Below are 20,605 nucleotides of genomic sequence, written 5' to 3'. Positions count from 1 at the left end.
GTGAGAAACAACGTGCGGTTGCCTCTTGAGCGTCACTTACTGGGGACCTGGCCCACACCCCAGGCCATGTGCCCTGACTGGGAATCGAACTGGCGAGCCTCTGGTTTGCAGGCCAGTGCTCGATCCACTGAGCCACACCTGCCAGGGCATCTGTCTACCACGTTTAAGTGTGCAGTTCAGTGGCATTAAGGCACACTCACGTTGCTACAAAAACATCACTGCCATCCCTGTCCAGAACATCTTGCAAAACTGAAACACTGTGCCCACTGAACAGGTCCCATCCGCTCCCTTCTCTACCCTTGGCAACCACCACTCTACTTTCCCGCTCCATGAATTCGACTACTAATATACAGCACCTCATATAAATGGAGTCACGTACCGTATTTTTCGGACCATAAGATGCACTTAGGTTTTAGAGGAAAATAGGGGAAAAATTTTTGAAGCAAAAAGTGTGATAAAATACTTAATAACATAAATAACATAATATTTCACCAATGTAAATGTGAACGGAATTCAACAGCAGCATTAACCACCATTAATTCCTCCCAAATGGGTGTGTGTGTGTGTGTGTGTGTGTGTGTGTCTTATATTCCAAAAAAAAAATAAGGTAAATGAAATAAGTGCTGTCCTTTTGTGATTGGCTTATTTCACTTAGTATAATAATGTCTTCCAGATTCATCCATGTTAAAGTATGTGTTAGAATTCCCTTCATTTAAAAAAAAAATTATTTATTTCTTAGAGAGGGGAAATGAGGGAGGAAGAGGGGAGAGAAACATCAATATGTGGTTGCCTCTTGCACAGCCCCAACTGGGGACCTGGCCTGCAACCCAGGCATGTGCCCTGAGTGGGAATCGAACTGGCAACCCTTTGGTTCATAAGCAGGCACTCATCCACTGAGCCACATCAGCCAGGGCAGAATTTCCTTCCCTTTTAAGGCTGAAAAACACTCCATGGCGTGTATATGCCACATTTTGTTTATCCACGCATCCACTGCTAGGCACGTGGGCTGCTTCCACCTTTTGTCTATTGTGAATAATGCTGCTACGAACACAGTGGACAAATATATTCAGGGCCCTGCTTTCAATGCTTTTGAGCCTCTACCCAGAAGAGAAAGCGCTGGATCACACAGTAATTCTTGTTTTCAACAGTATGGAACGGCCACAGTGTTTCCCGTGGTGGCTGCACCCTTTTCCAATCCCACCAGCAGTGCACAGGCATCCCCTTTCTGCACATCCTCACCAACACTCGTTCCGCTTGGTTTTAACAACGGCCATCTAAATGGGTGTGAAGTGGCGTCTCACTGGGATTCTATTTGCACTTTCCTCATGACTAGGGATGCTAAGCTTCTTTGCACTTGCTCCTTGGCTATTTGTGTACCTGCTTTAGACAACTGTCCATTGAAGTCCCTGCTCATTTTCAATCGAGTTGTTTTGATGTTGTTGAGGTGGTGAAGTGCTTTATGTATTCTGGGTATCAATCCCTTACCAGGTATAAGTTTTGCAAACATTTTTTTCCATTCCATGAACTGCCGTTTTGCTCTATTGTTGGCATCCTCTGATGCAGAGAAGTTTTTAACTTCCATGCGGTACGACTCATGTTTTTCGCCGCTGTTGCCTGTGTTTTGGTGTCATAGGGGAGAAATAATTGCCAGATCCAGTGTCATGAAACTTGTGCTCTGTTTTCTTCCAAGAGTTTTATATTTTCAGGTCTTACATTCAGTTTTTGATCCATTTGGAGGTAATTCTTGTATAAGGTGTAAAGTAAGGGACCCAATTCATTCTTTTGCAATTGGATATCTGGTTTTCCTAACCCCATTCATTGGAAAGACTACCTTTCCCCCATTCAATGGTCCTGGTGCCCTCGTCTAGTACCATCTGGCCATCTGTGCAAGGGTTCACTTCCGGGATCCCTACTCTGCCCCTTGACCTGGGCATCTGTCTTTCTCCGGGACCACGCTTTGATTACTATGGCACTGCAGTAGGTTTCAAAGTCAGGAAGTGTGAAGCCTCTAACTTTACATTTTCAAGACTGTTTTGGCTATTTGGGGCCCTTTGAGATTCCACATGAATTTTGGGATATATTTTTCTATTTCTACAAAAAAGGTGGTTTGGACTTTAAGGTGCAAAAAGCACTTTAAATCTTCCTATCAGCAACTGGCGTGCCACTGCCCTTCTGGAAGCTCCCAGAGGCTCCCAGGTGCAGGGCTCACTTGCAGACAGACCTCCTCTCGCCCACCCCCCGGAACCTTTCACAAGGAATTCATCCTCAAACGATATAAAAAAAGCATGTAAAAGTAAAATCATATTATTCAAATTTCTCCTCTGAAACACTGGAATAAGAGCCCTAAAACAGATGAGGCAAAAATTAACTAAACTGAGAAACAACAGTGATTGCTGGAGACTTCGATACCCCACTTTCGATAATAAACAGAACTGCTACACTGAACACCACCGACAATGAAGACGTAAACAACACTATAAAACGAACAGACATAGACCCAACAGACATTTTAAAGAGCGCTCCACCCAATGACCACAGAATAGACATCTTTCTCAAGTACTCATGGAACGTTCTCTACGACAGACCACATCAGGCCCTAAAACAAGCTTCAATATTTTTGAAAGGATTTAAATCATACAAAATATGTTCTCCAACGACAATGGAATGGAATTAGAAAATGACAATAGAAAGTAGTTTGGAAAATACATAAATATGCGGAAACTAACAACATACTCCAAAACTACCAACAGGGCAAAGAAATCACAAAGAAAATTAGAAAATACTTGGAGATGAATAAAAATGAGAACACAACACACCAAACCTTATGAGATGCAGCTAATGTAGTACTTACGGGGAGATTTATAGCTACAAATATCTACATAAAAAGTGGGGGGATCAATAATCTTCTGCCTTAAGAATCTAGACAAGGGCCCTGGCCAGGAGGCTCAGACGGTTGGAGCGTCATCCCCCGACTCAAAAGGCTGTGGGCCCGATCCCTGGTCAGGGCACACACCTGGGTTGCGGGTTCAATCCATGGTCAGGGTGCATATGGGAGGCAACCGAATGATGTTTCCTCTCTCACATCGATATTTTTGTCTTTCTCAAATTAATAAACATGTCCTTGGATGAGCATTTAAAAAACAAAACAAACTAGAAAAGAAGAGCAAACTAAACCCAAAGCAAGCAGAGGGAAGGAAATAATGTACATTAGATGGAAATATAGGTGAAATGGAGAATTTCCACAAAGCCAAAAGTTGGTTCTTTGAAAAGAGCAACAAAATTGACAAAGTAACTAAACCAATCAAAAAAAGAGAATGACTTAAATTACTAAGTTCAGGATAACAGAGGAGACATCAACACTAATCTTACAGAAATAAAAAGGTTTACAAAGGAATACTAAGAATAATGGTATGTCAACAAATTATGTAACCTAGATGAAATGGGTAAATTCCTAAAAAGAAACCGTTGAAATTTATTCAAGAAGAAAACACTAGGCCCTGACTGGTGTGGCTCAGTGAGTGGGCTGGGCGTCATCCTGCACACCGTAAGGTCATCGGTTTGATTCCCAGTCCCGGTATACACTGGGTTGTGAGCCACATCCCCAGTGGAGGGTGTGTGGTTGAGGATGTGTGGGAGGCAACAGATCGATGTTTCTCCCTCTCTTTCTCCCTCCCTTTCCCTCTCTCTAAAAAATAAATATATAAAATCTTAAAAAAACAGAAGAAGAAAACATTAGGATGGAAAATTCCAAGACTAATTTTCGTGGTTAATTCTACAGTTTCTAACAATTAGGTTTACAAGTTAGTTCCATGACAGATGGAGCTCCTTCCAACTTCCCTGCGTAGAATTCAAGGATGCCATTCCTTGTAGTAAGGCATAAGCAGGCAAGCTTTTGTTGAATTGACCTCTTGGTCCACGGGACACCCTCGTGCACCCAATCCCCCTTTCAAGTCCGTCTCTTCCTCCAGCAATGGCTGCAGCGCCACTGCACGCAGGTGCGATCAGGTGGTACTTGATTCCAACCACACCCGTCTTCCGCCCTCCGCCACCTCCGACGCCAGAGACAAGACATCTGAAGTCTGGCGCTGCGTAAGTGCAGACCAGCAGCCTAAGCGTTAATGAGAGATGGAAATGAATCAACACTACCCAATTCTATAACTCAGGTGGGAAATCCTGAGACATGGTTCCTCAAAAAACCCCAACGGAATTAAGTCCCCTTTGTCCACAGCGGTGGCAATTTGGTGGAACCTCATTGCACTGGTGGTTTTTCTTCTTTCCAGTTTCACTTTCCCCCCTCTTGTTTCCTGGGATCACTTCTCAAAATAAGCCACCTACATGTCAAGCCCTTGCCTCGGCCTGGATTTTCTCCCAGAAAGTCGAGCCTAAGAAAGGCATCAACACAGGTCCGTCCCTTCCAACTGCCTTTCCGACGCTTGGCCAGCACTCAGGAAGACCACTGGGAGGTGACATACGGTGTGTGGTAGGAAGAGCTAAGGCTTATCAGACTAAGCTCAACTTTGAGCTCCACTGTTAACCTAACTTCAGCTTCTTCAAATGAAAAATGGATTAGCTCTTTGACATTCAAAAGAGCTTTACAAACTCTAGTCTTTCATACAAATGATAGTTGTTATTAATGACATGTGAACAATCTGTTCAGGTCTGGACTCGGGTAAAAACACGAGACCAGTCTTCCGTGGCCGTGTGTGAGTGCTAGTGGTTCTGGGAGGAACTACTCTGTCTCTGATGGAGCGTGGCTGTGTCTGTAACGCACTGGTTTTTTTTTCCTTAGGGAGGAGAAGGTATTCCTATGCTACCTATGGAACTACAAATGAAAGAAAAAAGAAAACATTTTATATCTACATATTCCTTTTGACATAGTGTGGAGCTTCATTCCACCAAACGAAGCCAATCATATACACAAAGTTAGGTTAAAAAATTGTATCGGAATTACGGATCACTCGAAGCTCAGGAAGAAGCAGTTTTGTCTTATTCAATACAAAACTCCAACAGAAATTGAAATCAAATGTCTCACAGTATAACTAAATGCTTTGCTTAGATAAAGGTGCTTAAACTCAGCCCATAAGCTGGTTTCAAGGGAGTTCTAAACAGCCTGGAATGAAATGTAACATGCTGTGTTAACTAGTGTATTTGTATTTTTCTGAGAAGTTCGGCATTTTTACCAGAAAACCATGAACAACAACAACAAAAAAAACACCAAACAAAACAAAACCAAACCCACTTTTAAGAAACATAATGAGTTGGTATTATTTCACTGATGTGTTTCCAACATGCAACTCTTAGCTGCAAAGTAAAAGAAAAAAAAAAAAGAGCTTTGTTTCCAGGATGTAAGGAGGAACCAGGGGAAGTAAGTCCCCCTGTGTCTAAATCCAGGAACGCAGCATGCCGCTTTACGCCTGGACACAGTTACGTTATAATGTCAGCTTGTGGGCTGATGGTAATTGTTGCTCAGCCACTCTAACATTACAGATCTATTTTCTGTTAGGATTTCATATTCTTGCTGCCTTTAATTCTGTGAATGTTAAATCTAATGTATTCTATCTGATGATACAAGAGACAGTTTGAAACACCCAGGGTCTCTTCCGTATCGGGATGTTCTAACAGAGCAGTTCCGCTGTCTCACTGCTGTCGTGACCCGAGGGGCGGGTGTCCAGAGCAGTTATCATAATAATAAGCCACCTACTCGGACCAACGGACTACCGGTAATGCTGGCGTGTGGGGAGCACTGGGCATACATACTGCGCAGCCAACCCCACGGTACATAACAGTCACTTGCCTCCATGGTAGCACAGAGGTTTACTCCACAAATAATTCTGTGGTTTAAGTCTAGGTCAGCCTTCACTCTAATGGAAACACGACCAATATAAAATTGAGAATAATCCAGTTTCACACATGCCTCAGAAATGAAAAGAACGCCGTGTTCCACCAGCCCCGTGTCTTTGCCCAGAACCCTCTCTCGCCTCCCAGCTCCGCGGTATTATCCAACCGTAGCCAGATTTCACCCTGCTTTCAACAATTACACTGATGAGATCCGAAAACCGTTCCCATCACCAAAGACTTCAATCATGGTGCTTATAAGGGTCCTTCAATCAGGGTACTTCTAAGAAAGTTAGTGAAGATTGTGCATTGTCATTGTATTTAAATGCTTGTGCTGTTTAAAGTTAAACCTAAGTATAGCTGTTAAGCTCTCTTAATAAAAGGAAACGAAGAACATTAAATTGAGCTTTCTTAATAAAAAGACATGTCTGCCAAGTTAAAAAAGCTCTTTCTATCAGGCAAATTACCCCAGGTATGAGTCTTTTCAATGTCTCAGTTCAGTCAACATAGTGTATTTGCAAATCTACCTACTAGTATAAAGAAACAATAACCCAGAATGGGTAGGCAGTGGGGCATTCCACTGAATTCTCCTCAGATGCAGTATACTGCATTATCAAATAATAATTTCACAAAATCAAAATGCTATTGAATGTAACAGTTTTATGTGATCATTCAGGTGTGTCAAGAACACTGTGAACGTGAATGTTAACTGCGCTGCACCCAGCACACACCCAGTTTTAGAAGGCGCCTCACACTAACGGATCGGCCGTGCGAGTGTCCTTTGGGATCACTGCACACTGCGACCCTGCCAGCCCTCTCTCTCACCAGCTGCCATGAAACAACGCGTGGTCATCTGGGCTTAACTCTTCCTGACTCTGGAGAGAAGACTTACTCTGAGAATCAAAAACAATAATGTAAGTGACAGTGTCTTGCAAGAAGTAGAAAGACCACACAATTATGGAATTATTGCAGGTGGGATAAGTAGCTTGGTTAGACCGGAAACTCATGCCTCAAACGTTTTTGACCAAACTCATGTCTTAGTCACATTATACGTCAATAATTAAGACCCCGACCAAAATCCAGTCCGTAAGGTGTTAATGTAAGATGTTTATTAGTGTAATTTAATTAGCATAATGATCACATTAAAATGTCCCAGTATACAAATTGTTGAAGTCTAAAATCACAAAGAATATAAACTTAGGTGCATGAACAAAGTTATAAAAATATTTAAAAACAAAGTTCAATGTTGGGCCAAAAGAGGAGAGAGAGAGAGAGAGAGAATGAGAGAGAGAGAGAGAGAGAGAGAGATTACATATAAGAAAAGTCACATTTCAACAGAGCGACCCTGACCAGTCTGGTCACCTCAGCAGTGAAATTCTGGGCCACTCACGTGTGACCACCAGGGCAACACAACATTTCATTACAGGACTGGCTACTTCACAGAAAGCTGTATGTAAAACATCCAATTTATTGCTTTCAAAATGAAACATCCAAGTGAAACAGAGTGAGCTAACAATATATACCAAATTTTAGCTAGTTGTTAGTAGAAGTCTTCAATTTTATAAATTTAAAAAAATGCTTAAAAAATAAATTTCAAACAAAAACATAATAAAATGGAAATAAAAGTGGAATAAATCAATGTCAATAATGAAGCTGAGTGTGTGCCTTTGACCACTGCCCCAGGAGTCGTACCCAGGATTCTCTACCCACCTGTCGCTTACATAAAGAGACTAGTTCAAAGAGAGAGAAAGATGTCAAACGTGGTTTTAAAAAGCTAGTGCTACCACTTATATGTCCCCTGACTAAAACAAACAAACAGAAAATACAAGAAAAAATATTAAGCAGCCACACACCACAGGGAAAGGGCTAGGTTTTATTCAATGGATGGTGTGGTCTCCCTCGGGAACAGGCTCCACACTCGGCCACCTGCCGAGAGAGTCAGGCGGAGCCTCCCCTTTGCCGTGCGCTTCCGTCCTGTGCCTTCCCTCCAGAACCCGCGGAAGGAATTCTTGGCAGAGAAACCAACCACGTGACCAGGTCCTTGTGGCCAGAAGAGGGAATGCTTCCTAAATCCCAGAAGTCGTTGCGACTACTCAGTTTAAACTTTCGTGATATTTTTATTTTACCAGCCCAAAGGCAGATCGGTATTAGAGGATCTAAACAATGTATTCAATCCATCTCACTCTTCCTCAGAAGAGATGCCAATTTATTTTAATCTGAAATAATCAGTAGTTTGGCGATTAGAAAACCTGCACAGTCAGTAAGAGGATAGAAAACTTAAAGGAGTATTTCACATTCCAGATCTTTTTATTTTAAGCCTTTATTTTTTTAAAAGATTTTATTTATTTATTTTTAGAGAAGGGAGAAGAGAAGGAGGAAGAGGAGGAGAAATCTATCAATGTATGGTTACGTCTTGTGTGCCCCCCACTGGGGACCCAGCCCACAGCCCAGGCATGTGCCCTGACTGGGAAACGAACTGGCGACCCTCAGGTTCACAGCCCGCGCTCAATCCACTGAGCCACACCACCCAGGGCCACATTCCAGACCTCAAACCAGAACTCCTCTAAGATTTCAAAACATGGCCCATGTTTTATATTCTCTTTCCAAAAATCCAATCACAGCTTATCATTTGAAAAGCTCCACAGTATTCCAAATGGTTCCAGATTTTTTAGCTATTAGTTTGGAAAAATGAGAAACGAAAATAAGGAAGCCCCATCAGACAACACGCACAACGTGCGGGTGTAGATGCTAGTGTCCGTGGGGAAGGACCTGGCATGGGGGCTCCGGGGACACCTTCAGGGGTCGAAGGGAGACGAACCCTGATCGGGGACTGAGTCCAACCAGGTAACAACCCCTTCATTAGAAACCTAATCAACTGCCCTTCAAGGTGTTGCCATTTGGTTTCACCTCCTGTTGTTACAGGAAAAGTTATTTTCCACTTGTATCAGCATCCCAGTATTCTAACGTTACTGGATTCCACTTCCTTTGACTTTCCAAGCCTTACTTTGATAGTTCATGATCATGTTAAGAAACTTCGGTTATAAAATTCCACAGACAATAATAAGGTGGTTAAATTTTCAGGCAAATCTAAGCCTAGACAAAGAGATGATTTCCTAAGAGAAACAATTTTGGCCCAACTTGCAACTAACAAAGGATGATTTAACTTGAGGAAATACTTTTCAAAGTTTCATCAGAGCTCCTCTAAATCATAAAACTTGGAATGAAAATAGCGACCATTGCTCAGATTTAGTAAGGTGCAGAACAACAGAGGCGGTCTAAGACAGACCCTTCCCTAGCAGCAAGCTCGCAGAGGGGGGCGCGGGGGGGGGGGGGGGGAGCGGGGAGGCTCGCACAGCCCTGGCGGACTCTGGCCCTGTAGGGGGGCACACGTTCTCATCGGGGTTACCATGGCCTGGGTCGTGTGGGAGATCTGAAAACCCAATGAAAAATGCCAACTAAAAATGTTTAAGGAAAAGAAAAACGTGAGCTCGAATTAAATGATAAGATGAGTTTGAAAAGAGAACGAGAAATAAAAAAACATCAGATGACCTTTATAAAAACACTGAAATGGAAACGACTCCGTCTTGTACTTTGTGTCCACAGACGGGAGGAGGTTCCGGCGGGCCCTGCAGAGTACAAGAGGAGGCAGGCGGCCTGCCCAGGCATCAGCAGAGAGAGGCCCCGGAGAACCACCCTCGGCTTCTTCTACATCGTGTCCAGGGAGGAAAAGCAAAGCTCTGCAAAGTGCCGAAGGTTTTAGGAGTGTAACGGTGCTTAGGAAAGATCACTGGCTGGTGCTGCCGCAGCCCCAGTGCTGAGAGACACTCTAGGCTTCTAGGAGGAGAAAAACAGAGAGGGGGGGAAAGCAGGAAGGGGGAGGAAGGGGCGGAAAAGCACAGGTCGTTAGTAAACAGCAAGTTCAACGCAGCAAGGTGCTCACAAACCCTCTATACGCGACCAGTGGGGCCGAGCTGCTTTCAGGACGAGAGATAACACTCTGAAGGAACCAGAAGTGGGAATTTTCAAAGTGGCACCAGTTAGTAACGGCCGAATTAGAGTGAAGTCGCCACATGCTCCCGATACATGCACTCTTCACTCCCGCCCTACTCCTGCCCACCCCCAAAGAAACGTGCACATCTTCAGCAAAGCATCTGCTTTACTACAGTCAAGTTCAGGACACAAACACCCTCCCGGCGTGCCAGCTGGGTTCCACCCGCACGTGGAGAGGTACGGTGTCCGCGAGCGGGAAGACCTGCTCTTACAACCTCACTGGGAAGTTCATAACCAGCACCGTTCTTTTTTGCACCCGGGAAACTAAAAGTCTTAGAACCGTGAGGGCTGGAATGTGTGTTTTTCCTGCTCTTTCCCCTGCCCTGCTGAGACTCGGCAGTGGGAAGAAGCTGCTACACAGAGTTCGAGCCTTTTCTGGTCATGCTTGACATCCCGCTGGAGGAGAAACCTACTCCAGTTTTGATAGTTGCTTCCTTCCCAGATGGAAATGGCATGCGCTCTTTCACCAGCTTTCAAACCAGTCCCCTCACCGCCTCTGCTTCCCCTGGCACTGTCTCCTGCTTAAGGAAAGCTGCACTTATTCATTTTTCAAAGTTCATGTTCCAGCGTCTTCTCCTTTAATCACAGGGATATTTCCACACATGTTTTCTTAAAACCAAATTACATAGATGGCTTTGCTTTCAAAGCAGGCATAGAAAGCCAAATATAACTATAATTATCAAAGAAATAGAAAAATGTCATTTCACAAAACTGGAAGCTATAATGGCATTTCTGGTTGTTTCTTGCCTTTAAGTGTTCCAAATTCATGAGTTGCTAACAAGGAGGTGAATCTCACTAAGTAAAACTAACAGTCACAACAACAAACAGAACCTAGTCACCAATACATCTGAAGGTAAAAAGATACGTGCAACATTTCTAAAGGTCACGGAACACACACTAAGCCCTGGAACAATCGCTACCGCTAACAAAGGCTTTCTGGAAGTCGAGGTAACTGAGAGACCCAGTGGCAGCTGCAGGGAGGCTTCTCCAGGCTGAGTGAGGTGTGCGCCCCAGGAACACACGTGGTCCATGCCTGCGTGCGCCCCCCGCGGCAACAGGAATGCAATGTCAGGCCCGAGTTAAGAACAGCACACCGTGTGGCAGAGGGCAGCGTGCGTGATCCTCAGAGACCTATCCTTTGGGTCAACAGTGTCAGCCTGATCACAGCTGCAAATTAAGTGCAGTTATTTATAAAAAGTCAACACGACTTCCTATCGGCCACCTAAGAACAGGCTGACACAGCACGCAGCGGCACCTGCTGCTGCCTCAAGAATTCCGCTTACTGCAAACACACTGGGGGCAGGGGCAGGCGCTAATTATGAGGTGGGAACCACAGAGCTCAGTGCTAGCTGCCGGAATATCGAAGCCCTAGAAATAGGGGAGGCGTTCAAGTCAGAGGCAGATTTCAAAAGTCACAGTTAACGGGGAAATAAAGGAAAAACAGGCTGAGGGCAAAAGAGAAAAGAACAGAACTTTTAATCTGCAGCTCGCGGGTTTCTTACCACTGAGCCACGGAAAAGGCACTGAGGTCAGTGTGCATTCGGGGAAGGGACCTGCCGGAGGCCTCCAGCGCGAAACACCCTGATGGGCACTCTGCCTCTGTACGCGTGTTTTTAAGGTTAATCCAGCTCTCGTGGCACAACTACAACAAATATTTTAAGACTATCAAAGGAAGTTCATTCTTTCTACTGTTCGAGATGTCATGTGGCAGATGCCCTGGGTTTAAATACACCCAACAGGAACAATGATATCCTTAGAAACAGAAATAATCCTTATGTTTCCATGAACAATCTTCCTCCAAGGAGCTTACCCAGGTGTTTACTCTGACTGTTTCCCCCACACATTCGGGGAGTCCTGGGACCCACTTACCTGTGGTGTCATTCCCCTCTATTCCGTGGTCCCCATTGGCTAGCACTGCTGCTTTGGGAGATGGAGTACCTGCAACCACCACAGAGAAGAATCACCCATTGTGACGGACAACACAGTGAAGAACAGACCCAACTCCTGTCTAGTAGCATCTGTGTCACACCATCAGCATAAAGCAGAGAGACATTAGCCCAACATTAGCACTGGCTGGTGTGGCTCAGTGGACGGAGCGCTGGCCTGCAAACCAAACGGTCACAGGTTTGACCCCCAGTCAGGGCACACGCCTGGGTGCCCAGCAGGGGGCGTGTGAGCAGCATCCGACTGATGTTTCCCTTTCTAACCCCCCTCCACCCCCTCTCTGAAAATAAATAAAATCTAAAAATATATATTAGTCCAATATTAAAAGACCCATTAAAAGGAAACCCAGAAACAGAACAGAACTGAGTCATTCATTTCTCTAGCCTCCACACTCTGTTAAGCACCGCCAGTACAGGAGAGACCTTCCTGACAGCAAGCGAAGACTCTCCTCTTTTCTGTAAATTGTCAAAGATCAGCATCACAGTCAATAAAACCATCGCGAAGCACCACTCATTCACTCTCTGTGATTCCGATCATCCGCTCCAAGGACACGGGCCATTGAAAACAACCCCACGTGACCAGTCCAGGGCACTATCCCGCTCCTGGACCTGGGGATTACGTGGAGGTCAGCAGGACTTCTGGAAGCAGGGGGCTTTTTAAAAAAATTTTTCAGCTACTCTAATAAAGCACAGTTATGTCTCATTCCCTAATAAATAAGGGTGTTGAGTATCTTTCCATGTATTTATTTGCCACTTTTTAAATTTCTTTGGTAAACTGAGTGGTCAAATTTTTTTTACTATTTATTTAAATATTTATTTATTTTCAGAGAGAGGGGAAGGCAGGGAGAAAGAGAGGGACAGAAACATCGACGTGAGAGAGAAACACAGATCAGCTACCTCTCACACACGCCCCGACCAGAAACCAAACTGGCAACCCAGGCCTGTTCCCTGACTGGGAATCGAACCGGCGACCTTCTGCTTCGTAGGATGACACCCAACCAACTGAGCCACACCAGCCAGGGCTTGAGTATTTTTTAATTGGATTATTTCTTATTAAGTTTTGAGCATTCAAGTACATATTCTGAACACCAACTCTTCATCAAATGAGCTTTGCACATAATTTCTCCCGGTCTATAACTTGTATTTTCATTCCCTTAACTGCGCCTTTTGAAGAGCAAAAGTTCTAAGTTGTGATAAAGTCAAAGTTATCTTTCATCTTTCTGGTGAGGTATCTAAGAAATCTTCCCCTAGGCCAAGGTCACAGGATTTTCTCCTAGAAGTTGTGCAGTTTCCAAGCTGAGGCCCGAGCCACAGCTGGAGTCAAGTCCGTGTACGCTGTGAGACCTGGGTCTAGGCTCCTACTTCCGCACGTGGGCATCTGTTTGTCCCTACGCCATTTGTTCGGAAGGCTGTCCTTATTCTGCTGAATTAACTTGGCACCTTCCGTGAAAATCAAACGACCCTGTTACATGTCGATACATGTCTGGACTCTCCTCCTCCCCTGACCACTAACGGAAAGTCTACCCATTCTGCCAACACCACACACTATCTTGATTACTGTATTTGTGTAAAGTCTTGAAATGAGGTCATGTGAATCCTGCAAATTGGGACTTTTCCAAAATTGTTTTGATTGTTCTTATTACTTTGCTTTTCCACATAAATTTTAGAATCAGTTGTTGATTTATACAAAAATCCTGATGGAATGTTGATTGCAATTACATTGACTATATAGATCAATTTGAGGAGGTAAAACCTTTTTTTTTAAGATTCTATTTATTTATTTTTAGAGGGAGGGGAAGGGGAGGAGAAAGAGAGGGAGAGAAAATCAATGCATGGTTGCCATTCACACACCCCCCCCCCCCCCCCCCCCCGCACTGGGGACCTGTCCTGCAACCCAGGCTTGTGCCCTGACTGGGAATCAAACCGGTGACCCTTTGGTGCATAGGCCTGCACTCAATCCACTGAGTCACACCAGCCAGGGTACGACCTTTTTTGAAAGGTTCTGAATATATCTAACATTTCAGCCACGTGCATAGCTCTGAAATCAGCCTGCTAACCCAAGAGTTCCCTATGAATCACTCTCAAAAACTTCAGAGATATTTTTCATAAAACAAGTGAAAATCTAGAAAGTATGCTACAAAATTATAAAATGCAAGATTTTACTTTGGAAGACAAGAAACCACACTAACGAACTACGCTGACTTTCTGGCTCCCACAAATCCAAGGCAGAAATCTTTCCCATAAACTCATTGAAAAGCTCATTCATTCCACTATCTCAGATAACCAAGGAACAACGAAAGAGAACAACCTAAAAGAACAAGGCAGATTTCCAGTCAACACGGAGGCGTAGGCAGATACACTTTGCCTGCTCAGGCAACCCAAAGAAGGACAACAAATTTAAAAACAAAAAATAACCAGAACTGCCAGAAAATCAAACCATATGCAAGTCCGACAACCAAGGAGTTAAAGAGAAACATTCATCCAGACCAGCAGGAGGGGCCGAGATGGGCAACTGGGGCGGAGAGGACTCCAGGCGAGGCAGCAGCTGGCAGGGCGAGCAGTCCCATATTTGCTTGCGGATAAATAAACAAGGAACAACTGGGGAGCGAGACAGACTGCACAACCCAGAGTTCCAGCACAGGGAAATAAAGCCTCAAGACCTCTGACTGTAAAATTCAGTGGGGGTTACAGCAGTGGGAGAAACTCCCGGCCTCACAGGAGAGTTCGCTGGAGAGACCCACAGGGTCCTAGAACGTATGCAAGAGCCCAGCCACCCAGGGACTCAGCACCAGAAGGGCCCCGTTTGCCTGTGGGTAGCAGGGGAAGTGACCGAAACGCAGCCAAGAGCTGAGCAAGCAGCACTGTTCCTCTAGGACCCCTCCCCCACACACAGCGCCATAACACAGCAATGTCAGTTGCACCCGCCCTGGTGAATACCTAAGGCTCCGCCCCTTACTAGGTAACAGGTCCACCGAGACAAAAAAATATGGCCCAGATGAAAGAACAGATCAAAGCTCTAAAAATAGAACTAAGGGGTGAAGAGACAGCCAACCTATCGGATGCAGAGTTCAAAACACTGGTAATCAGGATGCTCACAGAAATGGTTGAGTACGGTCACAAAATAAAGGAAGAAGGCTATGCAAAATGAAATTTAAAAAAATATACAGGGAACCCACAGTGAAAGGAAGGAAACTGGAATTCAAATCAATGATTTGGACCAGAAGGAAGAAAGAAACATTCAATCAAAACAGAATGAAGAAACAAGACTTCAAAAAAATGAGGAGACGCTTAGGAACCTCCAGGACGATTTTAAATGTTCAAACATCTGAATCATAGGGGTGCCAGAAGGAGAAGAGGAAGGGCAAAAAACTGAAAACTTATTTGAAAAAATAATGAAGAACTTCCCCAATAGGGCAAAGGAAACAGACTTCCAGGAAGTCCAGGAAGCTCAGAAAGTTCCAAAGAAGCTGGACCCAAGGAAGCACACACCAAGGCACATCATAATTACTTACCCAAGATTAAAGAGGAGAGAACTTAAAAGCAGCAAGAGAAAAGGGGACAGTTACCTACAAATGAGTGCTCATCAGGCTGTCGGCTGATTTCTCAAAAGAAACCTTGAGAGTAAGAAGGGCCTGGAAAGAAGTATTTGAAGTCATGAAAGGCAAGGACCTACATCCAAGATGACTCTGTCCAGCAAGGCTACCATTTAGAATGGAAGGGCAGATCCAGTGCTTCCCAGATAAGGTCAAGTTAAAGGAGTTCATCATCACCAAGCCTTTATTATTATATGAAATGTTAAAGGGACTTATCTAAGAAAAAGAAGATGATCCGAAATATGAACAGTGAAATAATAACAAACTCACAATTATCAACAAGTGAACCTAAAAAACCAAAACAAACTAAGCAAACAACTACAACAGGAACACAATCACAGAAATGGAGATCACACGGAGGGTTATCAGTGGGGAAGGAGGAGGAGGAGAGTGAGGAAAAAGGTACAGGGAATAAGAAGCATACATGGTAGATAGAAAATAGACAGGGGAGGGTAAGAATAGTATAGGAAATGGAGAAGCCAAAGAACTTGTATGTACGACCCACGGACATGAAGTAAGGGGGGGAATGCTGGTGGGAGGGTAGGTGCAGGGTGGAGGGGAATAAAGGGGAGAAAAAAAATGGGACAACTATAATAGCATAATTAATGAAATATATTTTTAAAAAGCATAAAAAACAAGGCAGACCAAAGAGAATATCAATTAACAGGAAGAATAAGCAGGAAATAAAGGGATGAAGTACAACAAGCTTCTTAAATGCCCGCTATGCACCGGGCACCATGCTAGGGCTTCACATATTGTGTTTTACTTCCCCAGAGAGATGTCAAGTATGTTCTGTCCCATACTTAGGCCCTTTCAGCCCATATTTATCCCTCATAAATTCCCTTTTATCCTCACACAGTCAGCTTATAAAATTTATCCTTTCTAGATCAAAAAAGTGTGTATTTTTGAAAATCTGCCTCATTTAAAATACAGATTGCAAAAAAAAAAAAACAAAATAAAAATGCAGATTACAGGAAAATGCAAATTACAAAAAATGATACCATCTTTTGGCCATGAGAGTGACAAAATGTTTTTAAAATTTGATAATAGCCAGTGTTGGCAAAACTATGGGAAAATAGGCAATCTCATAAAACACTAGGGAATATAAATCAGAACAAACTTTTCATGGGAACATAAATTAGAACAGCCTTTTTATGAGACATCTGGCAGTCCATCAAATTTTGAAACACCTGTTTAACTCAACAATTCATTTTAGGTATTCACAAAAAGACAAAGAAGTACACGAAAATGAATGTAAATAGGATGTTTATTATGGCATTGCTTGAAAAGTAACAAAGGCCCGTGAATAGATTCATTACACCGTGAAATAATATGCAACTATTAAGGAACTGGGGTAGCTCTTCATGTACTGACTTGGAAAACTGCCAGAACACATTAAGAAAACAATGAAAGCAAATTATGCATAATAGCATTATAAAAAAAACACAAAAATACACTGAAAAATATGAAAGAATATATTCCGAGCGCCACTGGCAGTGCCAGGGTATGAAGTGTGGGGACCAGAGGCGGGGGTGGGAAGGAGGACTTGCAGAGGCCGGGCTCTGTTTTAGTCAGGCGCATTAAAGGGTTCAGGAGTAGGTAAAGGCAGCCCGCTGCAGCACCAAGGTCGGCTTCCACAAACTGTTGTAAGTACTCAAAAACAGCAGAAAGACCTGGCTGGCGTAGCTCAGTGGATGGAGCACAGGCTGTAAACCCAAGCATGGCAGGTTTGATTCCCAGTCAGGGCACATGCCTGGGTTGCAGGCCACGGCCCCCAGCAACCGCACATTGATGTTTCTCTCTCTCTCTTTCTCCCTCCCTTCTCTCTCTAAAAATAAATAAATAAAATCCTAAAAAAACAACAACAGAAAGGGTTGCTTAAAAGCATAAATAAAAGATTTAGAAATCAAGGAGGATACGAGAAATATCCAAGAAAGTAAAAGCAAAGAAGACAACTCTGAAGGAGAAATCACAGGCTCACACCGCGGCGGGCAGGCAGCCCTGTGCCGACTGCAGCCGGGAGCAGGGCCTGGGTGCTCTGGCACAGGAGGAAGACAACTCACCGAGCGACTGGGGACACCCAGGAGCGGGAAGCCCCACATCCCACCTGGCAGCTCCGTCACATCCCTGCCAGAGGCGGGTGGAGCCATGCGTCACAGGGAACCTCAAGTAAGACAGTATCAAACTGCTACCAAAGAAGGAGGGCACTGCATTCAAAGAGCACATATATCGCCCCAGGGAAACAATGTTAGAGAAGTATGTAATTTTCTCTCAGGAGGATAAAAAAAAATATATCATTTATCTAAACAAGAACAAGTCCCTAAACGAAGTGACTTATGTAATGACTGAGTAACAAATCCCTTTCCAGGTTAGTTTCCAATTCTTTGCTTTCATCAAATGGAATGGAGTCATAACGGAGTTGTCAACTGATTGGACATTTAAAAGTTTTAATACTATTGAATTGTGAAATTCTTAGCATGTAACTCGGAGAACTGAGGATACTGCCATGATAAAGCTTCCAATCCTGTGTACTTAGTTATGTGAATGAGGTTTCTTGGCAATTAGCTCTATAGAAATAGAAATAAAAGTTGCTAAATCCTGCTTCATTCTAGCAAAAACTAAGTTATCCACAGACTCACAATCTAATCGAGGAAAATAATAAACCCCATCACATCACCTCATTAAGAAAAACATTTCCAATTAAATTCAACTTTTTAGTTAGTAATATTTATCAACAATTATAACGGGTGATTGACTGTGCTTTTACTAACTGGGATGGTAAATTTCTTTTGGAGCAAGTTAATACTTAGAGCCAGATTATTACAGGAACTTTTTAAATTAAAAATTAAGTTTACATACATGTTTAGTTACAGAAACATAACTTAAAAAATTTTTTTCAAGTATAAAAATATATTACATTAGGATAAAAGTCTACAAGAAGCATGGAATGGCAATAAGAATTCAAGGAATCAAAAGGATTTACAATTCCAATGATAAAGAACAGCTTGCTCATGTATTTTTAAAACAAATGATGAAAATCAAAATGCAATATATTCAGAAGCATTTGGATACATTTAAAAGAGTGATGTAAGTATTATTTTTATGTGGCAAAAGTAAAACATTCTGAAAGTTTACATGCTTTACAATTATTTAAACTTTTGCTAAAAAAATGTAGATGTTAACTTAAAAATGTACAAAGGGTACAGTAAAATTTTTCAGAGTTCTTATTTGGGTGATTAAAAAGTTTCAAGACTACAGGATCTGTATCTCATGGTTCCCATGAGGACTAAGTACAATAATATTGGAGGCAGCACTGTGTCAACTGTACAGTGTTAAGTGTTAACTATTATTATGCTCATTGTTAAGTGTAGATAGATTTTATAGTTGGTATGTAGATTAACAGTAGATGCCGTCACTAAATTAAAGTAGTGAGTCTAAGATACAAGCAACTTACCAGAATAAAATAAAATAAAAGCAAAACAGAGGTTAGAAGAAAATAAAGAAGAGCCTGAGATTCTGCCAAACACACAACATCTAACGATCTAAAACCCTAAGCTCGGGAGAGAAGAATAAAACAGCCCTTCAACATAAAAGCATTAGGGTTTTTTTTTAAGATTTTATTTATTTATTTTTAGAGAGGGAAGGGAGGGAGAAAGAGAGAGAGAGAGAGAGAAACATCAATGTGCGGTTGTTGGGGGTCATGGCCTGCAACCCAGGCATGTGCCCTGACTGGGAATCGAACCTGAGACACTTTGGTTCGCAGCCCGCACTCAATCCACTGAGCTACGCCGGCCAGGGCTAAGCATTAGGTTTTAGAGGAGAAAAAAGGCTCCTGCACGTCTCTGCAGACAGGACTCACTGGGCTCTCATCACCGGGACGCTGTGCGTTACTGGCGCAGTCCTAATTCAAAAGCTGCTACACTGCCTCCTTTCCCTGATTTCCCCCGGGGGACTCCCATTTCAGGAAATGAAAACTCTCTCGGCCACACACACACAGCACTGACAACACAAGCTTAAAAAACAAACAAACAAACAAACAAACAAACAAACAAACAAAAAACACAACTAATCACACGCTCTGAGATACAAGGATATGAAAATTTACTGTGTCTTTTCAAAGTTCCTCCACAAAACATTTCGGAGTGCCACAGCTAGCAAATCAGTCTGGCAGAGAAGAGAAGTGGCAACATGCTGAGAGGGCATGTGTGCTGTGCAGAAGAGCCACAGCGGCTTTGGGCAGAACGGGGAAGATGCCCCACGGGCTCCAGGCAAAGGGCACCTTCCTCTGGAAGTCAGGCCTGTGCCAACATCGCCCTCTGGCGGCCAATTAAAAGTTGGCTGTGATGCTCCGCAACAGAAGGCTGAACGCGGATCAAGTCTCTCTAGGACTGACGGACGTGGTTGGACCCTCTCTCCTGGATCAATGTTTCTCAAAGTTGGATATGTATCCAAGTTACCAGTAATGTTTTTTTTTAAGATTTTATTTTATTTACTTTTAGAGGGAAGGAAGGGAGAAAGAGAGGGAGAGAAACATTCATGTGTGAGAGATACATCAATCGGTTGCCTCTCGCAGGCCCCTAACTGGGGACCGGGCCCGCAAGCCAGGCTCATGCCCTGACTGGGAACTGAACCGGCAACGTTTCAGTTCCCAGACCGGTATTCCATCCACTGAGCCACACCAGCCAGGGTGCGCTGGTTTGTTAAAATACAGATGGCTGAGCCCCATCCCCAGAGTTTCTGAGTCCCCACGGGCCTAAAAACCGCAATGTGAACAACCTCCCAAGTGATTACTGACACTGGTGCAAGGACCACGCTTTAAGAACCACTGTCTTAGGTGAAAACGTTTTACAGAAACACTTTTCGTAAGCTCAAAACTTCCTGGAATGTTGGGGAGAAGATACCCTCTCAACCCTAGAGTCAGAATTATCTACATAGCCAGGGAACAGGACAATTAAGTGATGTGTCCACAACCTGCCAACTACTTGTGCCTAAGCATCAACAGTGTGTCGAACATCTGTAATGATGTTTTTAGTGAACAAGAGCCACAGAAGTGTATTGCTTTCTCATTCACACCCAAGACAAAGCTTACGTCTCGTCTCCCGAGCTTAGAAAACAGGCATACAGAGCTGATAATGGACACTTACTGGGAAGACACCACTTGTGAAGGAAAAAATCAAGCAGTGG

At 43.5% G+C, this 20,605-nt stretch overlaps 1 protein-coding gene across 24 annotated transcripts in view; it reads right to left on the bottom strand.

Annotated features, from left to right (window-relative positions):
• MAP4 (microtubule associated protein 4) overlaps positions 1-20,605 on the bottom strand; it is a 134,801-nt gene that overhangs the window by 64,480 nt on the left and 49,716 nt on the right. For 21 of the 24 annotated variants that reach the window (XM_036030401.1, XM_036030397.1, XM_036030402.1 and 18 more), the window contains exon 3: positions 11,755-11,823. The exons of the other annotated variants lie outside the window; for them this stretch is intronic. In XM_036030401.1, the coding sequence (XP_035886294.1) occupies positions 11,755-11,823 (69 nt within the window). The remainder of the gene's footprint in view (positions 1-11,754; positions 11,824-20,605) is intronic. 24 annotated transcript variants of the gene reach the window in all.

This window comes from Phyllostomus discolor, chromosome 7, assembly GCF_004126475.2.
Source record: "Phyllostomus discolor isolate MPI-MPIP mPhyDis1 chromosome 7, mPhyDis1.pri.v3, whole genome shotgun sequence".
Classification (NCBI taxonomy): domain Eukaryota; kingdom Metazoa; phylum Chordata; class Mammalia; order Chiroptera; family Phyllostomidae; genus Phyllostomus; species Phyllostomus discolor.
Note: the sequence above shows the minus strand (reverse complement) of the source record. Positions and strands in the feature narration are given on the sequence as shown.